At 37.0% G+C, this 27,385-nt stretch overlaps 2 protein-coding genes across 10 annotated transcripts in view; both read left to right on the plus strand.

The window, feature by feature from the left end:
* The window catches only part of LOC126916338 (soluble guanylate cyclase 88E), a 37,542-nt gene extending 23,585 nt beyond the window's left edge, over positions 1–13,957 (plus strand). For 8 of the 9 annotated variants that reach the window (XM_050722042.1, XM_050722040.1, XM_050722041.1 and 5 more), the window contains 11 exons: positions 83–296; positions 782–1,055; positions 2,467–2,590; positions 3,113–3,254; positions 5,665–5,791; positions 7,955–8,159; positions 8,735–8,881; positions 9,807–9,939; positions 10,197–10,424; positions 10,644–10,973; positions 11,819–13,957. In XM_050722042.1, the coding sequence (XP_050577999.1) occupies positions 83–296; positions 782–1,055; positions 2,467–2,590; positions 3,113–3,254; positions 5,665–5,791; positions 7,955–8,159; positions 8,735–8,881; positions 9,807–9,939; positions 10,197–10,424; positions 10,644–10,973; positions 11,819–12,204 (2,310 nt within the window). In that variant the 3' untranslated portion in view covers positions 12,205–13,957. The remainder of the gene's footprint in view (positions 1–82; positions 297–781; positions 1,056–2,466; positions 2,591–3,112; positions 3,255–5,664; positions 5,792–7,954; positions 8,160–8,734; positions 8,882–9,806; positions 9,940–10,196; positions 10,425–10,643; positions 10,974–11,818) is intronic. The other variant, XM_050722049.1, reaches the window with a different exon arrangement.
* Positions 13,958–14,359: 402 nt separating this feature from the next.
* LOC126916346 (odorant receptor 4-like) lies at positions 14,360–27,117 on the plus strand. Its single transcript, XM_050722061.1, has 9 exons — positions 14,360–17,880; positions 19,837–19,962; positions 20,023–20,143; positions 20,979–21,240; positions 23,065–23,187; positions 23,312–23,402; positions 23,486–23,625; positions 24,368–24,500; positions 24,892–27,117. The coding sequence occupies exons 1-9, from the start codon at positions 17,737–17,739 to the stop codon at positions 24,940–24,942; spliced, it is 1,191 nt and encodes a 396-aa protein (XP_050578018.1). The 5' UTR covers positions 14,360–17,736; the 3' UTR covers positions 24,943–27,117.
* Positions 27,118–27,385: the final 268 nt, after the last annotated feature.

A 27,385-nucleotide genomic window follows, 5' to 3' on the forward strand; every position in this document is an offset into this window, starting at 1 on the left:
TCATTTACGTACCTTTATACTGTATACCCTGTGTATTGATATCGTTTAATTCAATCGAATACATTTCTAACTTGTACTACAGGTACTTGGCGTAACGGAAAAAGAATTTTTCGATCAGATGGGTGTACACTTCGTAGGATTCGTTGGCCAGTACGGTTATGATCGTGTGCTTTCAGTACTTGGGCGTCACGTAAGAGATTTCCTTAATGGATTGGACAATTTACACGAATATCTGAAATTCTCCTACCCTAGGATGAGAGCGCCTTCGTTTATTTGCGAGAACGAGACGAGGCAAGGTAAACGATTTCCAAATGAATCGCATGTACCGCGAAATTACGCGATTCGCGATTTCACACATCTCAGAAAGCAAAACGATCAATTGCATTTCATATAATAAGCTTTGCGACGTCATTAGTCCAGCTACACGATGAACGTTCAATTGTATAAAGATAAACCAGTCATTTCCACAAGTTCACAAAGAATAGCGCTTTTAACGTCAAGAAGTAATTTTTGCCCGATTTTCAATTTTCCGTGTCGATCAGTGTGACCCTTGCGGGTGTCTATATTTTACATTTTTACCAGCGAAAGAACAAAGCAACATCGATCGCGCGTTTATTAGCCAAAAAGTACTTCTTTCATCGTCCGCTGTCATCCTCGTTACTCCCAGTCTCACTGGTCTATAATTACGAAGCGTTAAAATAGAAAAACAGACTAATTCGTAATATCGTCGGCTAAGAATAGAATTCGTGGTCTACATTTACTTTTATTGCGTGCATTGCAGGCCTGACCCTCCATTACAGGAGCAAACGACGCGGATTCGTTTATTACACGATGGGTCAGATAAGAGAGGTGGCCCGACACTTTTATCACAAGGAATTACAGATCGAGCTGGTGCGCGAGGAGATTCTATTCGACACCGTGCACGTCACTTTTCAGCTCACCTTTGATAACAGAGCTTTTACCCAAGCCTCGCTGACTATGACACGCGAAGAGAAGCATTTGCCAATAGGAGCCTCTGTCTTGTTTGAAATATTTCCTTTTTGTATCGTTTTCGGGTATGTTGCAGCCAGTTTATTTACATCTTCGTTCATAGAGTATCAGGACACTTACGAAAACTGAATAACAAACCGTGAAATTCTGAGGAATCTCGTTAGAAACTCTTAGGCTCACTGTCCACTGTCAGCGGAACGTCGTGTCCATCAGAGTCGCTTCATAGACGTGCAAGACATTTGGTCTATTGGACGATCCATCTACAACTGTAGCAGGATACATTTTGTCGCGTTATTAACATGTCACGCTTTCGTCTTCTGTCGTTACGTTCTTTATAGTTGCAACGTGTTACCGGCGATGTCACAGTCGAATTTATGCTCTTTCACTTTGGAGGAACAGGGTGGATCGACGCTGCCTTCGTCCTCGTTTCGTACGCCGATGAGACGAGCATGAGAGCACCGTTCGTTCGTCGTGTTCTTCCAAACTGAAACCGTGTAAATTCGGCTTAATTCGATGACAGATGCACGTTACATTACGATGATCACTGCGCGGAAGACTATTGCTAACATCAACGCGTCTAAGAGATGTCTTCAGCCAATCAATAACATCGTCGATATTTCGAGGTTCTCGACGAAAATCCAATTTGTCAATAAATAATGAGGATATTGTATGGACGATACAGGTTGATCCTGTAGCGGCACTTGACAGCAAACTTTTCAACTTTCCCGTGGCTTGCCACACAAGGACCCTATCCTCGACAGAGCTGTGATTTGCGCAGCTGGTTACGAACGTTCAAGACCAGATTTGAATCCCGACACTCACAGTCCGGATTTTTACGCAATTCCTAACTGAGAAGAAGGCAACCCGGATGAAGACAAAATCTCGTACACTAGCAGCACCTACCACGAGTTATCCACTTTAATCTTTTTACTTGAGGACCTTGAAACATTCAAAATTCACAGTCTAAGATCATACGAATGCGCGTCTACGAAGCGACTCTTCGTGGACAGTGGCCTTCAGATTACTTTGCTTGGGGCATTGGAATATAAAGAATCTACATATTCCATCGCTGATTAGCTAGTTTGCAACTGGCTGCTACAGCATCGGTGACGTGTCTAGACGAAGCTAGTTGCAACGCTGACGAAACGTCAAGTAATGTGCTCTTCTTGAAAACTGTTGGATTATTTCATTTGGAACATTGGAACATAAAGAATGCACATATTTCGTTCGGTGAATGTCTAGAGATCGCCGATGTCTAGAGCTGGTTGCAATGCTGGCAATGTAGAAACGTCTCAGCAAACAATTCCTCCAGGATGCTTGTTCGACCAGAAAATCTCAAGACTGTCATCGTTTATAAATAATACAATAAAACATTTTTCTTATGTTGGCGAAGCTTCTATCTTTACCGACGAAGTTTATTTATCTTTTTATCGATCGATCTGCGTGTACAGCGCGTAATCAAGCTTTCGTTTTTAGATCAGACATGATCGTAAGGAGTATCGGAAATTCTTTGATGGTAATATTGCCCGATCTAGTTGGCAAAAAGATTACACACTTCTTCGACCTTGTCAGGCCACTTATTGCATTCAAATTTCACTCGGTACGTATATTTTTAGAAACTGTTCTATTCTTGTCACCTCTCTGTTCATTCTGTACTGTGCTTTTCCTTATTCCTTGATCCTTTCCAGCTCTCCTGTATTTTTAACTGGCAATACGAACTACTTCCCTTTGGTAATATCTTCTTACTATTTTGTTATTCTTTAATCTCTCTTTTCTTCAGTTTACTTCATTGGATCTTGCCAAAATCTCGTCTTTCCTTGTTACTCCTGTTCTATGTTACAATTTACATCTATAGCTTTTATTTCTCCGTATATTTAAACCACGAACGTTTGCACATTTCTGAGCAAAATTTATTCGTTATTTAGAAAATGGACATTACGAGAAAAAATGTAGAGAATGGACATAATGCGGAAAAAATATCTGAAATTGTTATACTTAATTTGTGTTATACTTCAATCTTCGCTTAGGTCTCATTTCTTTAATTAGGTTCACAGATTCCAAATTACATTGTAAAAATAAGCTACGGATATTCATGGAAATAATTGTTACCTGTTGTTTGCAGATTTTAAACAGAACGAATAATATTTTCGAGCTAGTCACCGTGGAACCAATTCTCACAGAACGGCCACCAGATCGACAGAAAGACGAAATTTTATTGAGCGACGAACTCGACTCGGTAGATGACAGGACCTTGAGATTGAAAGGTAATTCCTTTGACATTTCCATTTAACAGTTTACACTTGTAAAGATCGATTATTCTCCGACTTGATACTGTTATTTTTGTTTCGTTAAAAAATTTAACATTACATCATTTGTTTATATCGTGTATTGTATATCTCGATTTTTCGTACTGTGTTTTAGGCTTTTACAAATATTCCACTTACAACGAGGCGAAAAATTCGTTGTTACGTCGAGGCTCGTTCTTTTTTGCTTAGATTAGATCGTGTATCGGTGTCCTTCGACATTATCACTTCGAACAATGGAAATATTATTTAAGATAACGTATATCTATGTATATAAAATAGGTACGTGAACGGTTCTAGCGAAAAACAAGCATTTTCTTTGTAAGACTCACGGCTAAAGCGGGAAACACATGAATCAGCGATCGGTGTTCTGTCAGAAATTATTCGATCGATTACTTCGGGCAGTCGTATATTTTTTAATTAATTTCTAATTAACCAAGCCTAATAAACTCGGTGATCGTAGCTCTTGTTATCCGGCTGTAGTTAACATACCACGTTATTGAATAATATATTGCTGCAATTTATACAAATTTATTTGCTATCGCCACGTTGTTACGGGCTTTCGTAAACATATTAATTATTTCGTTGAATCAATTAGCTTACCAATGCGAAGGACTCTACTAACTTTAACAACAATTTTAACTTAAAAAGTTCTAATATCAGTAAAAACTTTGCCAATTTTAAATTGATTTTATGTCGTCGTCAATTTACGAAACAAATATGAATCTAATCAGAGTCTTTGAAATTTCTTCTCAATTTATCATCCTCATATGGCGTAATTGCAATATAATTTGTCTACAGGGTGGTTGGTAACTGGTGGTACAAGCGGAAAGGGGGTGATTCTACGCGAAAAAATAAGTCGAAAATATAGAATAAAAATTTTTCGTTTGAGCCTTTGTTTTCGAGAAAATCGACTTTGAATTTTCGCTCGGTACGCGTGCACTTTATCACGTCTCGTTATAACGGATCTCATTGTAGATCATTGTCTCGATGGATATTATGTTGATAAACACTTCCAATGTGACCGAAGTCACATTATTATTTAGAAGAGCAGAAGTATGTGTTCGGCAGAATGGGCAACATTCTTAGTAATTTTTGTAATAATAAACTTTATGATTACTTCATATTATTTCATTATGTATTCCTAATTTTCTGTTACGGCAAAAACAAATTTAATCTGCGATAAGATCCACCGAGACAACGATCTACAGTGAGATCTGTTATAACGAGACGTGATAAAGTGCACGCGTACCGAGCGAAAATTCAAAGTCGATTTTCTCGAAAACAAAGGCTCAAACGAAAAATTTTTATTCTATATTTTCGACTTATTTTTTCACGTAGAATCACCCCCTTTCCGCTTGTACCACTAGTTACCAACCACCCTGTATATTCTTTTTATTTAAATTCTTGATTAAATTATCACGTCGCCTGAAATTATATACACGCAGTGTCTCGCAAGTTTTCATAAAAGCTATTGTAAAACTATTACGAAACGCTTATGGGACGCGAAGAAGATCATTATTTTCTTTCTATAAATCATTTTTATGCAACACGAAGAAGATAGCGGTGACTTTCTATGTTAACTGTTATGTCGAGAGAATTCGAACGAGACGTATTTTGAAACGTTTTTTCTTTAATTTAATAGGCGATGGTGACAAAAAAATTTTTTTTAGTTCTTTTACTCTATTTTCTATATTTTATGTATAGTCTGTTCCAAAGATAATGACTCTGTCTGTCTTATAATTTAAATTGTTAGCTCCGAGAAAGAACATTTGCACAATTGTAGATTGGAAGGTTTATTAAAATATTCACGTTACACATAGCCTTGTTCGTCGACATTAAGACACGCGAAATAATGAGAAGAACCATTAGCAAATTATCGATACAAGAATTATTAACTCGTTTGAAACACCGAGGCCGTAAAACACCCATGTTCTTAAGAAAAAAGAAAATCTTTGTCAACTATGGCGATCGCTTTAATTCTGAAAAATGTTACCTAGAAATGTTTCTATAAATAAATCTTGCACACGCTTTTGGAACAGACTACGTACGTATAAAAAGTGCAATACGTAGACATTGTTATTTAATGGAAGCTTCTAGTTTGCGATTTAAAAATCATCGATTTAGAGAAAAAAAAAAACACGCATTATCGAGTAACACGTATAGTTTAAAATATTTTCCGAATTCGAAGGTAAACGTTTCGGGGGATTTAATTCGATTTAATTCGAAAGGAATACAGTGAACCGCGTGTTTCGCGTTCGTAAAATACGAGACAACGTAAAAACGACGTAAAAACGATAGACAAAGCAATTTCTTCGTTTCAACATTGATTGTTTGAACCTTTGTAACAAATATCCACGACGTTCATTAGGTCAGATGATATACATGGATAACTGGAAGATGATGATGTATCTTGGTACGCCCGTTATGCCAGATTTGAATTCCCTGATCGCAACTGGTCTCTACATTAATGATCTATCGATGCATGACTTTAGCAGGTATCAGTGCATTTCTTTATTACTTCTGCCTTCCTAAGTTGTCCTAATGTACATGTTGTTTCGTTGAAATTCGAGCATCAGAGAAAATTTTATCGAGGTATGGTTACTTATCATTTTTTTTTCTTTTTGTTATAATCTGCGTACGAGCAATCTATCATACAATAAATTGACATGGATATTATCGATATTATTTAACTTACGCCGCTAAATTTGTATGGTAGATGTAAAAAGCTACGTCTCTATATTTTGTGTATTCTTATTTGGTGTACGATAATTTTGTGGTCGGGTTCACTGGATCATTGGACTGATTGTTCAGCTGTTGTTGATGCAATCTGCTATTTACTTGTTGCTTACACATCTATTTATATGCTTTTGTAATATGGTTACCTTTTTACTTTTATTTGTTAAATTTGTATTACGTATTTTCTTCTTTATTTATCTATTTTTCTTCTTTCCAAATTAAATTTTTATTTACCTACTATCGCTTATTAATTATGCTTGCACCGGGCGAAAGCCTAACGCAACAAGAATAACAATAAATGGAAAAAAGAAAAAGTAAGAGGATTAACTAGGGATTAATAAGTAAAATAATTCAACGTTATTAAAAGGACGTAGATTATTATTTTGCCAAGGTTGAGAAATATGTTAGAACAATGAACATATTATGTAAATTGGAAGCATAAAAAATAATCTAGCAAACAAGTATTATAGTTTATTCAAGTACTATAGATTCTCAATTTTTTGAAATTCCACAAAAATTACAGCATCCAGAGAGGAATATTAAACAAATTTTTGGAATCCCTTCTCATAATTACGATACGAATAGCGAGAATCGATTAAAAAGAAATCACAGATGAATGTTGGTCCTTGATCGGTTAACTGGAAAACTTTAGAAAGCTGCTATTTTTCTTTTTATTTATTAAGCCCCAGAATGTTACTATTTCAGTCGTTGTTCCTAAGAAAAGAAGCAATTAACTTTTTACAATTCTTAACAAATGGTGCTTTACCAATTGACGTCGACTGAGAGACGAATTTTGTACGCGATATCCATAGAGATTTATCAGCACGATACATTGTTATACGCAATTCTAATCATAGTTAATTTTAGACTTCAAACTTTCGCGATGGCGAGACGTCATGATATTGGTTTCTCGGCAGCAACAGCGTAATCGTTGCATTTGCACTTGCACTTTGTACTTGCACTTGCACTTGCACTTGCACCTGAACCTGCAGTTGCACTTGAACTTGCACTTTGTACTTGCACTTGCAGTTGCACTTGCACTTGCACTTTGCACTTGCACTTGCACTTGCACTTGCACTTGCACTTTGTACTTGCAGTTGCACTTGCACTTGAGCTTGCACTTGCACTTGAACTTGCACTTGCATTTTGTACTTGCAGTTATATTTGCACTTGCGTTTTGTACTTGTACTTGCACTTGCACTTTGTACTTGCAGTTGCACTCGCACTTGCGTTTTGTATTTGCACTTACACTTGTACTTTGTACTTGCATATGCACTTGCTTATGCACTTGCACTTGCACTTATACTTGTACTTTGTACTTGCACTTGCAGTTGCACTTGCACTTGCACTTTGCACTTGCACTTGCACTTGCACTTTGTACTTGCAGTTGCACTTGCACTTGCACTTGCACTTGCACTTATACTTGTACTTTGTACTTGCACTTGCAGTTGCACTTGTACTTTGCACTTGCACTTGCACTTGCACTTTGTACTTGCAGTTGCACTTGCACTTGAACTTGCACTTGCATTTTGTACTTGCAGTTATATTTGCACTTGCGTTTTGTACTTGTACTTGCACTTGCACTTTGTACTTGCAGTTGCACTTGCAGTTGCATTTGCACTTGCACTTGCATTTTGCATTTAACTTTTGCGCAAACGTTTCGTACACATTGCAGTCTACTTCTTGAGAGCAGACCTGAAACTGCAGCGTGTACGAAACGTTGGCGCAAAGAACGAATGGAAAACGCAGGTGCGAAGTGCAAATACAAAGTGCAAGTGCGAGTGCAAACGTGAAGCGTAAGTGCAAATACAAAGTGCGAGAGCGAGTGCAACAGTTACACGATTGCTGCGGAGTACCAGTATCACGATGATTACGATAAAACAGATTGTATAGATAGAAAGCACGTGACCCTTTTGTTATAGAGATCTGATGCTTGCTGGCACTCAACAATCGGTAGAACTGAAGTTAGCTTTAGACCAGGAGCAATTGAAAAGTAAAAAGCTAGAGGAGTCTATGAGAAAGTTGGACGAGGAGATGAAACGCACGGACGAATTGCTGTATCAGATGATACCGAAACAGGTGGCAGATCGTTTGAGAAACGGCGAGAGTCCGATAGACACGTGCGAGGTAAGAGCAATGGTTTAAGACGAATCTTCGTTGCCTGTTATACGCTGATAAATCCTCTATTATCCATCGAATACCGATACTACGAAAGTATTTTTCTTTGTCATAAAGCAACCAGTTTCTCGTCATCGTCGATGTTAAAAATTTTAGAACTCGAATTTTTCATCTCGAACTTTATAACGCGATGTAAGACGATTCGATGTACGAACGTACACGACAGTTTCGAATTTTTGAACATTTCAGCGTATTATTTTAGAAATTGTTTCTCGTCTAAAGTTATCGGTAATCATTTCCTAAATTATTTCATTGAAACAGAAACTTTGCAATAACGCGTGCAGGTAAAAATTGTTCGGAATACCGACCTTGACAACGTATTTCGAGATGACTAATCGATCAGATCGTCCCCTTTGTAAATAATCACCAAATTATTGATTGCTACGTTTACCGAAATTACGTACCGTATCCTCTCGTCACGACTACCATTTACGCTATCGTACGTGAAAGCGATGGATGTCGAAGAAAAATAATCATCTCTGACCGTGATTGATTAACACGTTTCACTATCATGACTATTTCAGATGTTCGACAGCGTTTCAATTTTATTCTCGGACGTAGTGACATTTACAGAGATCTGCAGCAGAATCACACCGATGGAGGTGGTGTCCATGTTGAACGCGATGTACTCCCTTTTCGACACGTTAACAGAACGGAACCGGGTGTATAAGGTATTCTTAGGTAGTAAGAGTTAGACATTTATTCGTCCTCAAAATCATTCTCTTGCTTTATTCGAGAACGCGACGCACAATCATTAAAAGAAACCGCGCGTCTTTTTCAAAACTCCTTCTAAATCTTGCTGCGTTCTTCTCCGTCATCCTCGATGCGATTCTACTCTTCTAACGTCAAAACGTTCAAGAACAAAAATACCACCACACGTAACATTCGAGGTATCAAGTATTTCAGCGGATTACGTACGAAGAAATTATCGTTGAATATTTCAGTCACACCAATTAGTAATAATTTAATTAATTATTTCGTCGGAACATCGGCAACGTTTTATTCTTAGCGAAAGAAGAGGAGATGGACAATTTGTAGAAACTCGAGAACCACAGCACGGTTAGTTTGGTTTAACCCTTTCGCTTCGAGCTCTGCTTATGACTCCTGAGTCCGGCAGCCCATATATCCGACATCCAAATGATGCATAAACAAGTGCTATCTGTAGTCAATAATATAATTTTTCGTTAACAGCAGAACATCTTCCGTTGATTTTATTGACATATTGGATCAATCGCTTCTTAAAGTTACTCGTTGTTGAAACAACATCAAAACGTTTCACGCAATATATTTCAAACATCCAAACGATCGTCTACTGTTTCATGGTAAAAAGTCTATTAAATTCATCGACAGTGAAACGATATTTCATATACAAGAATTATTGTTATTTAAGACTTAGGAAAACGTATATACAGCAATCACGCACACTGTGCGTATCACTGGCGCGCGTTTCCATTCAGTGACAGTACTTCGGCGGACCGGACTGCCGAAGCGAAAGGGTCAAACGTTCGTTTCCACGTATCTCGATAGTTCTCTTCATCCAGGGTATTGAATATTTCACGTATATTCGATGACAATCGTTGCAATTTGTTCCGCTAGGTCGAAACCATCGGCGACGCCTACATGGTGGTATCTGGTGCACCAGTGAAGGAGAACGATCACGCAGATCGTGTGTGTGATATGGCGCTCGATATGGTCGAAGCGATAACGGACCTCAAAGACCGATCCACAGGTAAATTTCTGCGGCAGGTAACTTAACTATATTTCGGATAAAATTTTGCTCCCGTTAAGCAGATCGATATATTTCGCAAAATGTTTTGAAGAATTGATTTATGTACAGATACCACGTATATTTAATTCCATTTGAAGAACGTACTTCAAAATCGTCGAAATCGTACGCGGCTCCTTTATCCTACGTACTCATCTCTTCTCTTCTTTTTGTTTCTTCTTTTCTAGCGATTATAACACTCTTGTAATTTCCTACTTCAGGTCTTCATCTTCAAATACGAGTCGGTATCCATAGCGGTGCTGTGGTGGCCGGTATAGTCGGCTTGAAAATGCCACGATATTGTTTGTTCGGTGATTCGGTGAACACTGCATCTCGTATGGAGGCAACCAGCCAGGCAATGCAAATACACATATCAGAATCCACGCGAGAACTATTGTCGCCGTCGTATAAAGTTAAAGAACGAGGGGAGATAGAAGTGAAGGGGAAAGGTATGCAATTAGCATTATGAGATATAATTCGATGGGAAATATTGGCTTGGCAACTAAGCGATTGCGGATTTTATCAATACCATCTAATGGGAAAATCCGCAATCACTTAGTTGCCAATCCAATATTACAAATATCATCGAGATCCGACGAAATGGTTGAAAAAGGTGGCATCGAAACGACTCCAAACGTGCAGATCACAGAATATCGCGTGTATTTCAGGCACGATGAAGACTTACTGGTTAGAAAAAAGGGAGCATAGATCGTCGTCGACGAAAGGAATTACCATTCAAGAACCGACGCAGTGGAACACGAGAAACACCGAGAAGAGAGTATCCGCAGGGACGCCGGCTGCTTTCACGGCAGCCACCATGTACGAAAATCAAAATTGCTTGGACACGTTGTCCAGGAGAGGTTCGAATATTGTCTCGCCAACGCCCGCAGATTCGACGTTCATCCCCGAGGAAAGAAGAATTTACTCGCCTATCACGTTCCAAGACGTTGCTCGTCGATCAGTGGCAAATTCACCGACGAAGAACGCCGATTCGAAAGGTAACTAAAATTCTGAAACGATAAATCATTTACTCGTAAACACTACATGCTAGAAAGAGCGCGAAGAGTCTGAAATTTCGATGGATTGTAATTTACAAAAGCTACCCACTGGGAGATGTAAGAAGATACTCGGTAAAGACAGAACCGAGTGTTAAATTTACAGTTTCGCACGGTATTTTTGTATTTTTACATTCTACCGTTCGAGTTTCGTATTTCACGCTTTCGTCTGGATTTCCATGTTTTCGAAGTTTGGGCGATGCGAGAAGTTTAAGTGGTAGAAGCACAGAGAACGAGGAACACGAGACGCGCGTTCCAAGCTCGAGTTTCAGTTGAGACGTTAACTCGGTGGTTGAAAGTAGAGCCAGCAGGACGAGAACGGTGAAAGATAAATGAAAGGGAAAGATAGAACAAGAAATTAATCAGAACGTTGTATTTGTACGAGGCAACGATCCAAAATACACGGCAGAGTTTCAGGCCAGACGTAATTATACGTTTACGTGTGCTTATACGTATCAGCTTGTCTACGTCTTATCGAGAGATCCGAACGATTCGAAATCTAAATTTGTCGTCGAAATGGTTACACCGATCTCAACAAGCTCCTTTTTCTTTTTTTAATGCAAGCTAAAGGTGGTAACTTTCACAGCACGACCTTAAGAATGATATTTCGAACGAAATGGGAGGCAACTAAATGCCACTAAAGACACCTTGCAAGAAAAACCGAACGAACTCTTGGGCCGATCCGATAGAATTAGGTCATCAGAAGGTTCATTATGGTATCATTCATTATAGTGATCCTTACCAGTGAAACATTAATAATTTCTCCCTGAAAACCTGTCTATTTTCAGAATGCAGGTCGAACTCGATGGGTGCGGTGATGACCAGGAACTCGGAGATGTTCAGCTGCCTTCTGAGCGACACCGAGGAACACTTCAGACAGCACAGGGACAGTTTATCGCCGCGCGCGGAGAACCGATCGGCCGGGATACACCCGAAACCAGAGTTGAACGTGACGAGCTCGAGTTCGTCGTCGGAGGAGTCTCGCGACGACAGAGCTGCGTCTGCCGATTCCGACGTCTCGAAGCGACAGAAGAGCAAAGAGTATTACACCACGTTCCATAGCGATCTCAGCAACTCGCAGTCGTTGACGCACCAGGATCAGTGTTGTCCTGGTTTCACGATGTCGAAGAGCGGCAAAACGCGCCATCAGAACAACGGATGCTGCATCGCCTAGTAGGACAAGCTGCGAGTCTGTCCATCGATTTGCCTTCTCGACGAGTTGACCTCGTTGTTTCGACGGTGCGTACACCGAGCGTGATCGAGCTCATGGTTGCGAGTATACAGAGTGTCCCGCGCGACTGGGACAAGCTACAGCTCTGAAACGGTAGAAGATAGAAAAGAAAATTTGTTGGACAAAATTAATCGAGGGCGATGGTAATTAATCGTTTCGAATATTACGAGATCACCTGTTTAGAGTAGCAGGATCGTCCGGAAACTGACAACCCAAGTAGTCTTGACACGGCGACGATACTAATGCATTCTGAAAAGATTCTTTGATCGCAACTTTAGTGCGTGTACTTGGACGTTTTCCGCGATATCAGTTTGATTCGAACGATTACGACGTACACCTCGACGTACACTTTCGTCGCGAGTTCGCACGAGCATCGACTCGCGCCGTTCGTTTGAATCATCTCCATTCGAGAACTTTTTCAATTTTGCAAAAGATATCGCGTGTCTGCTTTGACACGTCTGTCGAGATTTTCTGTAACGAAAAATGGGCGGCCATCGAGTTCTCGCATCTTCATGATCTCATCCTAGTTTGAAGAAACAGGGACGATCCTAAGATTATATTAAGAAAGAATTAAAATTTTGTCTAGCGAAACTCTCTTCTATCCTTTAACGTGTCAGAACGACAGCTTGTCCAAGTTGCGTGGCACACTTAGTATATCGTTCATTTTTCATTGGTCGAGCACCGACACCCTTAGGACGATTTGGAACCCGCTTATATTTCGCTGATGATCGCTTTTATATTTTGATCGCGGGATTAGCGTCGCAGGGCGTTGCTCCGAGTTTGCGTCAGTCGTTGGAAGCTGTCGTTTGAAATATTTTCGTTTATGGAATTCGAGAGAGATAAATTTCGACGTTTCCGTGGAATTGCAGTATTAGCTTCGTGACGGTGACGAACGACACACGCTACTATCAAAGTGCGAACCCCGATAAAGCTACACTACCGCCAGCACAAGTTTAAGACACTTTCGGTGTGAGAGGAAATTGCGCCATTTGACGCAAATTCGATGTTTCTCGTTGTCTTCGTTTTCTAGTTGTTCTACGATAAATCTATCGTTTCATTCACCGTACGTATAATATACAAACATCATATTGTACATTATCGTTCGAAATATGAAATCGTTAGGTAATCCCATGAAAAGTAATCATTTGTAAGGAAGCTTCACGCGCGGAATTTTATTCGAGCAAGAGATACCATGCCATTGATTTCGAATTAATACGTCTATTATGTTTCGAATTAATCGAAATAATAAACGAAATTGATAGACGATTCACTGTATATGTAAAATACAGTTGAGCAAGTGATTTCAAGTTGTCTGATAATGTACGTAAAATGATACCGAAGAGAGGGTACAGTAAAGCAAGCTGAATAATTCCATTTTATAAAAAATGCCTCAACTTTTCTGTTGAAATGCACGTTCGTCGATTAATTTGTCGGGAATCGAACGATGGATGGTTCTTCATAGGCAATGTTGGAATTTTTGAATTTATGTACAGATACGTAGACATAAATTTAGAATTCTAAGCGCTGTTGTTTTAAGAAAGTATTTATTATAGATATGTTACAGACATAAGGAAGATAAGCAAAGTAACGTTTAGATAGTAGTTTAAATTATTGAATTTTTTAATGTTGCGAGGAACGAAAAATGTAACATCAATGACGAAAAGAAAAGATCTCAATGAATAAAAAAAAGAAAAGGGTAGACATTTATTACCATTACCTTCCTTTTAATCGACATTCTATCGATTATAAATAATAGAAATATCGTGTCTATAAATGTTATTAAATAATTAGACTGCGGATATTTAAGCAACTTCGTATCTTTATAAATAATTAAAACGAAACCTAGGTAGTTTATCTTATCTACTAAATATAACAACAAACGGTAAAATACTTTGAATATTTGCATTTATTATATATTCGCGTATGTTCATTCTGTCTATTTTTGCATTCTCAAATTTCCCCAAAAATGTATAAAAATCCGCAGTCTATTTACGATATATGTATACTGACTCACGATAGTATTAGAACACTTACGATTTTAGATGAATTTTATGTCCATATTCTATCTGTTATATTAAACATTTTGAAACTTCGTTAGTACTACAATGAAAGGTATTTGATAACGAAAATTCATTAGTACTACGATACTTGTCACGATTGTATTGGCAAAATATGAAATCAGTCTGAATATGAATATAAAAATTGCAAAACACCTGTTGCAAATGCGTTAATAAAAAATTAATATACAGTTACAAATAGCCATCCGAAGCATATAATAATAATAGTAATTGTTAATATTCAGGTTTAACAATGTAACGCCTAATTCGCTGTTTTTAAATACTTTTGTCACCTCTACGAAATATAAATACAGGGTCCGTTCGACTAACACGTAAAAGCGGGCATTCTATGCGGAAAAATAAGGAAAAAGCATAGAATAAAATTTCTCAGATCAGTTTTCGAGGATATCGAATTTGAAGATTTATCGAGTATACTCGAAAGTGGCTGATTCGGAACTGGACAGGGTTAAGCTATCAACGAGAAGTTATTCTACGTGTGAAAATAAATCAGAAACGTAGAATGATATTTTCCCATTTAATATTTTATTTTCAAGAAAATAGGACGAATTTTCAAACTTATTTTTCCCGCAAACGAAGAGTCTTACGAACAAATGTTACTCTCACGCGTAGAACGACTATGCGACGATCATTTATTCCTGTCCAGGCCAATCAGTGAAATTGGCCACGTTCAATTATACTCGATAAATTTCCGAATTAGATCTTCTCTAATCATTAAAAGCTAAGCCAAGAATAAACAAATTTTACTTGATAATCTTCTCTCATCTTTCCACAAACGATCGCGTCGTGTCCGCTTCTACGTTCGATCGCATCCTGCACACGTGTTCGTGTTAAATGTCTCGTAGTTCTATGTACAGACATCTTCAGATTGATTCGAAACGTTATCAATGTAATCGTGGTAACCGAGTTTCGTAACAGTGGCAACAACAAATTTCAAAATGTTTTCTCGTATAACGCGCGCAATCCATTGTCCGCGAGTAGTCGAATAGTTTTCGCGACTCGGTGTACAAATAACATTGTTTGCTGTGCGTGTAACGCGTATTTAATATTTCAAACGACAGTTTGCAACGATTTGGCCAGCGCACGAAAAGGGAACAAGCGAGAAACGTAGCACCTGGTTAGCTTCTACGCACGAGGTTTTAGCGGAAATTTGAAAGTCGATCGTGTGCGTTGTCGATCGAAACCGACGTTCTGCAATTCTCAACGATTGCAATTCAAAAGTGTCTTAAATGAAATTTATATATAGTATATTCTTGTCACGTATGTTAATATCGATACTCGTATCGTACATTTTAAATCGAATAAGAGGCAGAAACTTACCGAGAACTTGGCTTTCTTTTAATACTCGTCGCGTGTCGCTCTTCCAGTTTCTCTGGCAGATACTCCTTTCATATCCGATTGTACTCTTTGTTTTCGCGAAGATAGTTCGTCGCGTCGATAGCTTTAAATCTGTTAAACGGAGGTGACGTTTATCACCGATTGATCGACGAAATACGATAAGATGAGATGTAACGAAGTGGGCGAAAAATTGATCAGATGAGCGAACGAATTTTCTTTTTCTTTTGATAATTAATTTTAAGCTTTGTCTGTGAAGAATATCGTTTGAAATGTTTGCCTAATATTAATCGATTAATTAATCTTGATCTCAAGCGTTGATTCGTTACGATAATATTATAAAGTTAGGACTATTTTCTGTTATATCTTGCACCTGACCTTATAAATTACGCTAAAGTCCAACAGATTCATTTACATTTAATTCGCGCAATAAATTCATTTTGTAACAATTCAATTGGCACGTGATCAACAGAAGATCACGAGGTTAATCGGTATTTTCTTTTACATTGATCCGTTGAATTTTCATTGGGTTTATTTAATGAGAAATATCACGCTGTAAGAAGTAACACAAATAATAAATATGTTAAGTATTTTCAATATAATTATGGATGTATCTCTTAATATTTATGCTGTATTTTATAAAAACAATTCAGGAACAAACTTCTAGAAATTTAACATCGCCCCCTTAACTGAAAATCAATTTTCTTCGATTGCATATCTGTTGCTCGATTAATTCTCAAAAGAATAGCAATCGTGTTACGTTTACAAAACGATACGTACGATTTTAGAGCGAAGTTAAAGAAATAATTTTGAACGAAAGATTAAAAGACTAAATATGTATAGCTAACAGCATATTTTGTTTATTAAAACGAAGATAACGAGTGTTACGAAGTCGTTGTGTATTTTCAAACTGTTCAATTTTAAATCTACGACCGAAGAATTGTATACAAAAAAAACTTATCCTGTTTCTTAAAATAAAAATGACGAATATATACGAGAACTTGTTAGATATGTAATTTTCAAATTTGCAAATTGTTTCTTAATAACGTTACTTGTAATAGCGTAATTACTCGCAATATCATCATTTCGTCTCACCGAAATACGAAAAGGATCGTGTTATTAAATTATCGCTCTACGAATAATTTTCTGGATTTTGTTGCCTGCTCCGGATTTTAATGCGATTGAAAATTGTTAATCTTTACGATTATATAAATATCGAGAATAAAAATTTATACTATGCGATACTTACTACCTTCCACCAAGGGCTTTTATATTCATTTTAAAACGCATCTCTGTTCGTTTCTTGAAATAAAAAAAATAAAGAATCGAGTAACATCACGCGCACATTAGCAATACCGTTTTATTCTGTATTATTATTCACATTTTATTTCGGAATCCAGCGTAATGTTCACGTTGGATGGCCGACAAAAATAAATTAAAACCAACGAAATATCTAATAATACATTATAATAAATACATTTAAAAAGTTTTCTCGCAAATAAAATATCTTATTCCCCAAAATACGACTTGAAACAATATTTTACACAGCTGTGACCAATACTGACAACCAAGAATTGTACCGCAAGTTAGATGTCCATTAATTAGGAATCGATGATGTATCCTTTAATTATAAATCGAAATTGGCATGTAACTTCGCAGAATGTCTCACTTCATTTTACGTATTATCCAGATTGTGTGTTCCAGCATGAATAGTCGATTTGAAAACGCCACTTCAGTCGCACATTTCTCATTCGCCTTTGATTCTTTATGCAGAAATAATAGATTCTCGGAAGAATTTAATTAACGCAATTCAGTCTTTGAATTAAATAAATCGTCAACCGTCGTTTCACCTATTGCTTGCAATCGTTTGCGTGACAGATTGAACGAATCAATTTCGTCTAGTTGTTCCTTGAATATCGACTATGAAACGGAATATCTAATGACAGTAATCGTCCCTGTTGAACGGATCTTCAATGTTCTACAATTGATAGGTCTGGCTAAACTTCATAGGCCAGTCTTTGGAAAGTAGTCGTGGAAAATACATTGAAACATTGAACATCTCGGCATGGATAGTGCTCAATATGAGTACTTGAGACTCAATAAGTACCTTCTATTTACGATCGGCATCTGGCCGTATCAAACTACTCTGCAAAGGAGTTTGGTTGCGATCGTTTTCATTCCCATCATTGTTGCTCAAGTGATCCTACAGGTATTGATGCACATTGTCAAACAAATATATTTCACATGATTTATAAATGATTTATAAATATCTATATCTGCAGAGCTATTTTGTCCATGGCAACGAACCTCGAATTATTCGCACCTCGACTTATTCCACCGATTAATTGCGTTACTCAGTGTATGCTCTGCTGTTCGCTAAAACCTCGTAGTCTCACAAACGTTATATTTTAAATAGTTTCGACATCCAATCGTCTTCATGCTTTGACAGTGTAATAAAGTGGCGAATGATTTAATGAACGATTTAAAAAATAATATTTTTATCTGCAAGATTTTCTGCATTTTTGGCACACGTCACTTGGTCGATTTTCCGTAGGAAATAAATGTTAACACTTTGACTGTCACGGTTTTTCCCGTGACGCCACGTTGGTCATTGATAAAAATTGTATGAAAATTGACAATTAGGGTATTTTGAATATAACCGATAAATAGAAGATACTTTGAAATAAAAAGTGCCCCATTGAGCAATTAAACATTTTTATTAGAACATCAATAAAAAAAATGAAAACAAATCTTGCAACTAACGGTGCACTGTGTTTGCGTCCATATCTTTGAGGAGTAATCTACGAATATTATTATAAACACAGCTTAAAAAATAATCGTAAACGTTGCTTTATAATCATATAATTGAAGTTAGAAGTGTACACATACCTTACTATTATACATAGAATGAGCAAATACTGTTTACCAATATCTTCTACACGTTTCAACAATATATTTCGCACGTTTTGATTACGACGAAATAACGAATGCGAATGGTTTGTTGAAATAAACAAAGTCTTGTTACAATATGTTGCTATCAACTGTTACCAAGGTGTCACGGTGGTCACCAGTGACCACCAATAAAATAAACGGTCCATTGGGGAAGAATGTTGTCTTATATGATCAATTTATTATTATTTTGTCATTATATGTTTTGAATAATAAAAACACTCTCGTGGCATCCTGAGCGAACCATGTGATTTCGGCGTGGCAGTCAAAGTGTTAATAGTTGGATTGCATGTAACGATGCTTGAAAATTAGTACAAGTTGAGATTCGCGTAATTATTTCCATGTTATTTTACTTTTGGTGTACCCTGTATAGTCTGATGTGAATGTAATAGTCATTACTATATGCTATATGTATGTCGCAGATGAAAAGACATCGGGGCCTTTGTTTTGGAATTTTTGGCAAGATCCCCGATACTTTAGTCTAGACTATTTATTATAACTGTACTTAAATAATCAAATTTAGAAGTAGTTGTTATGATTCAATCCGATTATGTTTGCCCGAGATTAGTGACAGTGGGCTTGGGCTCGAGGTGACACAACTGGTCGCTGAACGTAGCCACGGTCACGAGATGGACGTTTTTACCTAACAGGGAAGTGCCAATATTATAGGATACACGTTGTATTAACAATCAAACCCCGGACAGGAGCAATGTCGCAGCTAAGCGGGACTGGAATTTTGTTGGTATCCCCGGCCAATATACAACGAACAAACGCGATCGTAACGAGAGGAAAGTTTCCATCAGTCTTTTATTCTTGCGATCACCTTGGAGAATTTTCACATCGTCTTTACGCGCAGTATTACACCGAGCGTCACAGCAAACGTTACTTTGTGTTTCAAAATATATTCTACGTTTAACAAAGAGTTACCCCGTTGACCGTGGATTCGTTATTGATCCTAAGAACATTGTCCTTAACATCTCGAGTGTCTAATCACCACGATTATTTGTCAAACTCTGTAAAAATTATATTTATACCAGTAAATATAATCTCTATTGTACAATAGCGATGGCTAGTCCGAACGAAGATTCGTTACACGCCCCTAAACTTAACGCTAACCCGACATTATTAGGAAATTTTCATTTCTTCTCTCGTGCAACGTTTTACCGAAATATCAATTTTATTGGAATTTCCCTTTTGGAATATTTCTTCTTTTTAGGGCGGTGGAATGATGACTGCCATAACTGCCAACGACATAGACTCGTTACTGGAAGGTTTCGCGCCTTTTATGATCAGCTTGATGTGCCTCGCAAAGTATATCAATTTCTTTTACAATTTCAAACAGGTAAGTTTGCCGTGTCTCTCGTGTCAAAGTTAACGTTAACGTTCACGCGCAATTACACAGATGAAACGTTTGCTGGATATTATGCGAGAAGACTGGGAAATTTATAAGAAACTGAGAATCGAGTACGATCTTCTTTCTGAACAATACGCGATAGGAAAGAAAATTACTGTCAGTTTTGTAGGTAAGGCGACCTTGCAACTTGCGATACAGCGTTTAAAAGTGATTAATACTGTGAGTATCTCATACGTATTAACCTTCTAATAACTAATAACATTTATCTCGTGTATCCTTAACGTAGATCAATTGTAAGAAAATTTGAATGTTCTAGAAACTCGAGAATATTATATTTCTATTACTTTATAGTTCAAACATAATATCTTTTGCTCTTTGGCTTTGGTTTCTCAAATTCTACGTTCACTTATTCTGATCTTACCCTTTACCGAACGCTATATAAATTCTGTTCAAACTTTCGATAGATAAATTTTTATATCGCGAGCATTTTGAAGACTCTCAAGATGTTCGACAACGCGTGTTAAAATTATCCTAATTATTAAACTATCCTAAATCGATTTAGAATTTTCAACAATTGACGCTACATGCAGTAACTAGCATAATTAACATCAACAAATTGAAATTTATACGATACGTGTGTTGTCGATTATATCGAAGATTAATGCGAGTTCCAGTCAAAGCGATCTTTATTTCTTCAAAAAAAAAAAAAAAAAAAAAAAAAAAAAAAAAAAAAAAAAAAAAAAAAAAAAAAAAAAAAAAAAAAAAAAAATGGGCAAAATTCGATGAGCAGTGGAATTTGTTAGATTCTTCGCTATACAAGAACGTTGCTTGAAATTCAGATTTCATTTGACGAAAATAAATATCAGAAATACGTTTTACGAAATTTACGAGCGTCGAAGGAAGTAAGAAAATTGGAAAAATAGGAGAAAAATGAAGGGGAAAGGAAAGCGGACGAAATGGTGCTTTCAAATTTCCGCAACTTTAATTCGTAACGTTGACCACAGCTTTCTTATTCGGATTAATAACACCGTTTGCGGCGATGCCATTGCTGCTGAATGCAGCTGACGCTTTAGGACTCTGCAATATATCCGACGACCGACCGTTGGCGTTTCGTGTTGAACATTTCGTCGATGTGGACAAATACTACTTTCCTCTTTTGGTGCACTCGTACATTGGTACTTTAGCGTACACCACAATTGTTTTGGCTATCAACTCGATAATAGCTGTCTACGTTCTACACGAGAGCGGACTTTGCGAAATTTTAAGGTAACCGTATTAACAGTATCGATAGAAATTTCCATCGAAACTTTCCATCGATCCCCGTGCAGTTTAGTTGTCCTCTGTCGCGTAAATTTCATGAAAATTTCCTTGTTGATACGACTACGAATAGGGCGAAAAATTGACAAAGATTGCGATATTTACTTTGATGTGAAAAGTGGTATGGGAAAGTAAGGTGAAATTGAGAAATAAAAGTAAGAAGGATCTGCGAAAAATTGTTGGAAAGTAAGAAACAATTAATGAAAATCGTTGAACAGTAAGAATGAATATTTATCGAGCAATCAATATTTTTTATGAAGCTTTTAAAATCTTAGCAAAAGTTTCTTCGAGTGGTAAGGCATGCAGGATATTTGTGCAGGCAAAAGGTGCATAAATTTTTATATTTCTGACAAATTCCTCGGATCGATCTATGGACACTAAAAGGGTTAATAACTATTTAATGAACAATTCTGAATTTCTGAAATTAATTTCCTCCAAAAGCATCGAATATCAAAGGTTTCTACATTGTGACTCGATGTTACAGGAGGCAACGAATTGATACGAGATATTATTGCATATACGTTTTAATGTTACGAGATTTCGACGTTTAACACGAATATACGGATAATACGATTTTGATTGTTCTTATATGCAATCTTCGTTAATCGAAAATTTCGAGATCTTTTCCATACTTTCTCAAACGATTACGACAAGCTACGAACTCCTGCGAGATTTGTGTTTTTATCATAGTTCAGAACGTTTAGAATTTGTCAAATTGTCACGCGCGATTAAATAAACTAGCTAACAAGAGACATTGTCTACGATGAAATCTCATATTTTTAATATGAATCGAAAGAACGCTCTACGAAGTTGGTAAAAATATTTTGAAAAATTATTATTGCAACTGATTTAGCAGCTAGCTCCATTTGTCGTTTATTAACTTTCTTTTACGAGAGGTAAGTTACAAAGGTTTATTTTGTACAGTGAGTGCGTGTTGTCACATCGTAATCGAATATTATTTTTTCACGAAGAGAAGCTCTATGCGTTCGTTCAAAAATATTCTAATAAATAAAGCGATAAAAATTCGCAAAAATAGATGCAATTTCCAAATTAATCGCCAGACAGAAGATCCTTATCCATTTATAGTATGTTTGACTTTAAAGCTGCAAAGATGCACAGAACGTACAGAAGATGGACAAATTTACGAAATATCCAAAGTATAGCACTTGTTATGATATTTACAGCAAATAAAACGATCTTTTCTTTTTCCTCTAATCGTAGTCATAGAAATATAAAATTACATAAATATTCACAGTCTGCTGATCGTCGATAGTATTGTTTAAAATATTGTTGCCAACATTGTACACTCTTTCAAATACTCTTTCAATCTGTATCGAACGATTAATGCAATTGCATCGTGAATCGATTAACGTCCCTTATAATAAGATAAACGAAGAACTCTTTTAATTGTGAAATTGTTTAGATTCAAGCTAGAAAACTTCGTAAGCTGCAAAGATACACAAAACGTACATAAGATGGACAAATTTACGAAATATCCAAAGTATAGCACTTGTTATGATATTTACAGCAAATAAAACGATCTTTTCTTTTTCCTCTAATCGTAGTCATAGAAATATAAAATTACATAAATATTCACAGTCTGCTGATCGTCAGTAGGATTGTTTAAAATATTTTTGCCAACATTGTATAATGTTTCAAATACTCTTTCAATCTGTATCTAACGATTAATGCAATTGCATCGTGAATCGATTAACGTCCCTTATAAGAAGATAAACGAAGAACTGTTTTAATCGTGAAATCGTAACTGTTTAGATTCAAACTAGAAAACTTCGTGGAAAGCGACGTGATGGACGTGAAGCTACATGCCAATAAACGCGATGATAAATGGTATCAAAATGCCAGGGACTGCGTACTATTGCACGAACACATAATCGAGTCAGTATTATTAATCGTCTCAGATTGTTCTCTATCCGCGTTCTTTGTCACGTTTCTCTTCGTTTCTAAGTGTTTCCAATGAAATAAAAATATCGATCTTTACATCTCTCCTTCGTTAATCAAGATTCGCTAATATACTCGAGGACGCAAATACAACGTCTTACTTGCTTCAGATAGGATTCAACATGATTTGCGTAAGCTTCACACAGTTCCAGGTCGGTTTCCAATTCGGGTCAAGTTCATTTTATAGTTTGTCGGCAAGACGATATACACGTTAATTGTTTGTCATTGCGATTAGGCGGTAATAAACGTACAAGAAAACGCAGCCTTGGCTTTTAGATATATCTCGGTGACGATATCCTTGCTATGCGATCTTTTATTCGTAAGCTGGCCAGGACAACAGCTGTCGGACTCCACCGAACGTATATTCGAATTTACGTAAGGATTTTTCTTTAACCTTTTCCATCCATCGACTTTCTTCGAACGAATGTAAAGCGCTGAGGAAGGATCTGCGTTAATTAAACGCAGAGTGCCTTATAGTTTGATATGCACATTTTGTTGTACGAAAGTACTTGGAATTTGAGTAAAAAATTGTAACAGAAATACGAAATACGAAAACAACGATACTCTGGCTATAATTCCTGCGATATTTTTACTCTGATTTCACGTCATCTTAGATTTTGATGTGCAGCTAATACTAGAAAAATTAAAAATTAAACTTTCTATGAGAACATTCCACTATCTCGTGTTACGTTGCAAAACTTGTCAATTATGTATATCTTATGCACTATTTAAAAATGATCGAACAAATGACGATAGTTTATCTTATTTCTGTGCTTTTTAGTATCTTCGATATGAAAAAATATAAGGGAGACGGATAAATAAATTATTTAACCGTCGTAGATTGCATGGAAATTTTAACTACGGATGGTATATAAACAAATTAGAAAATTATTCTTCCGTAGTAATATATAAATTTTAATAGTAGGACTTTTATAATCGTGCAAATTTCTTTCCTTTCTCAGTGGTAAATTTCATGTTATTTAATAGAGTTTCATGTAGTAGTCAAGTAGTCGATTCTAGTATTAATAAATTGATTCGTGAAGTAAAGTAGACGATAAATCAAATTATGTAAATTAAAGTAGAAATCGAAGATTCAAAGGAACGTACATATTTTCAGAACAAACGGCAAATGGTATCTATCATCGATTAATTGCAGGAAGCTTTTAATGATGATGCTATCAAAAAGCATAACGCCTCTGAAATTAACAGCCTACAAATTCTACACTTTAAATTTAGAGAGTTTCAGTGCGGTAAGACTTATTTTCTACATTGATCATTCTCTAAATCGTCATGGAGTCATTCTCAAGTTTAATGATCATTCAGATCCATATCATACCATGATCATAAATACCAAATTTTATACATCTATCAATATTGACAATTAATTAACGTTAATCGAAGGATCACGTAAACCATTGTTCGCTTAATTAACATTCATTTAAGAAAATCTCGTAGTCCATTTTTATTTATACAATCAAACTTTCGTTTGATTGCTCCATAAAAAACATCAATTTTCACTGCTGCTACTTTATCAAATATTATTATTGTATGTACCATACATATGTATAATATTATTATCTTCAGACACGAAGCAGGTAATTCAATTATTTACTACATTTTTATTATCTTTTACGTTTTAAGGTTGCACGAACATCATTTTCTTACACCATGGTTTTATGCTCCGTTCAATAATTATCAATCAATGAACGATGATTATTGACGATTTGCAAAGAAGAAAGAGAGTTTATAAAAACAATGTAAGCGTCTGTTGCCATGAAAGAAGCGTAGGTATCGTAAGGGTGACTGAACTATGTACTTGAAATAAAAAATAGTCTAATTGTTACTTTTTCGATTTTCTTTTAATTGCTATTTTTTTTTTAACTCATTAACTAAACGTTATGTTTTCAGCTTAATCCTATTTTTCTTCGATTATTTTTTTACAATACTATTTAATACTATTTAATTTTTTTATAATTTTTAGATACTACGCCAATGTACTTAACGTAGATATATTGGGTTGGCAACTAAGTGATTGCGGATTTCGTCATTAAATGGTATTGACAAAATCGTAAAATACGTAGTCGATCGATTAATTCCGCCTAAGATCTTGTAATCTCTGTATAATTTTTCAACGTACGTTTATCACCTAATTTCCTACTTTCTTCACGCTCTGACGAATAAACGTCAGAATATTAAGGGTTACCATAGTTCTGCTTGCCATGACCGATTCCACTATACGTCCACGCACATGTTGCCCTTTGGATTCATTCCGCCCTTGGAAGATTAAAATTGCTCTCCGATGGTCAACGTCATAGACTGTGACGAGTCGTTAACAAGTTTTTATCGACATTCGAATGACTTGTCCAATAGATAGGTGAACGAAAATCAATTAAGCCCAGGTGGGAGGTGGGGCGCGTGCCGAGCCTCTGATAGATCGGCGTGGCCGGTTTCGTTGTCGACGATCTATTTTTCTCGAAAAGGAATCGGCCCCCGGCAGCCATATGGCACACCAAACATACGGTTCGTTTCGATAAACGTGGAACACCGTTCGCGCATCTTTCCCTTTCTTGTTCGAAACGTAAGATTCGACGACGCAAGCTTCCAAGCTTAGCCGATCGAAATTATCGAATTATTGGCCTGGCAACTAAGTGATTGCGGATTTTCTCAATACCACCTATTGGCAAAATCCGCAATCACTTAGTTTCCGATCCAATACAACGATTACAAAAATGATAATCGTAGAACGCTCGTAGAAATCACTGTAACTGCGAACGAGAAACAATTTTTCCAGGACGAAGGGAAAACTTGTGCATCGGTGTGGCCCAAGTTCATGGAAAAGAAAGATACCTTCTTATCGCAAAGAAAACTCAACGTTCCATTCGTTTAACGCGGCTTACCATCGTACGAACGTTGCTCGCGAATCTGGCGAACGTGGCCTGGAAATTTGCGAACGTGGTCAGCGAGTTTCGATGTTTCTCCCGAATCGTCGTTCGAACGCCGCACTGTGCGAGCGTCTTCCCCATCGATCGGTAGGTTTCCGGCCAATTTGCGTCCTTGCCGGGTTAACGGACTCGAATCCTTGGAAGGACTGTACGTGTACGACCGAGCGTTCACGGGACAAGGTTTTTCCCATCGGTTGGCCGTCTTTATCCTGAAATCTGCCGCGCTAGCCAGGCTAACACCTTGCGGCTCCTTTCGTCACGCGCCCTAGTTGCTCGTTGGCGCAGGGCACGCGCCGTGCCAGGGGCCCCTTTCACAGGGGTAGATCCCAGTGCAAGATGGATATCGCTAATTGTCTCAAGGCGATTCGTCCCGAGCAACGACCGTTGCATTCTGATACGTTCCCCTCCATTTTGCCCGTACGACCAACCATGGGTCGTACGCTACTTAATTAAGTTAATTAAACGAATTGAAAGGTACTGGAATTTTGATTGTTCGAAAGATGGCAGGAATACTACGTTCGTTTTTACTGATTCGCAGCGTTATTTCAGAAACTTCTTAGAATGGGTCGTATGGTTCATTTGATGCGTACGCGTGTTGTATGCTATTCGTGGAATATGGAAAATACAGTATGCGACATGTGAACAGAGGGAAGATTAAAAAGTGGCGTAATTTTACGAAATTGAATTGTGAGAGTCGAAAACGATGAATGTATGATATAAATCAGACGATCGATTCTGGAAAATCGAGTTTATTTTGGGAATAATTAAATTAAATACTATAACAGTTAGTAACAAATCTACTGCAAATTTTACCTGGGAAATAGAGCATCGATTTTGTAAGTTCTAAATTGCTGTTCTTCTCTCGTGATTTATTCTATTCAGCAAATGACTGCCGGTGAAATAAAATAAAAGTAAAAATGTCGGTTGGTAGGTAGTTTGAATTCTATAGAATTTACCTGTGTATATTAGAATCTACAGCTGTTATCGATATGTTTAGTACGAAAGAGAAAACGGACGAAGAAGTCGTACCAGATCTATTTTCCAATATGTATAAAAAATCATCGCTACCATTTTCTCGTCGCTATTTAACTTTAGCAAATCGCGTAACGAAGATGCGGAAGATCAGCTGCAAGGCACAATGGAATAACTTCGCTTTTTCGTATATTAGAGACCTTTGGCATTTCGATTTTCAT

This window comes from Bombus affinis, chromosome 5 (assembly GCF_024516045.1).
Source record: "Bombus affinis isolate iyBomAffi1 chromosome 5, iyBomAffi1.2, whole genome shotgun sequence".
Classification (NCBI taxonomy): Eukaryota; Metazoa; Arthropoda; class Insecta; order Hymenoptera; family Apidae; genus Bombus; species Bombus affinis.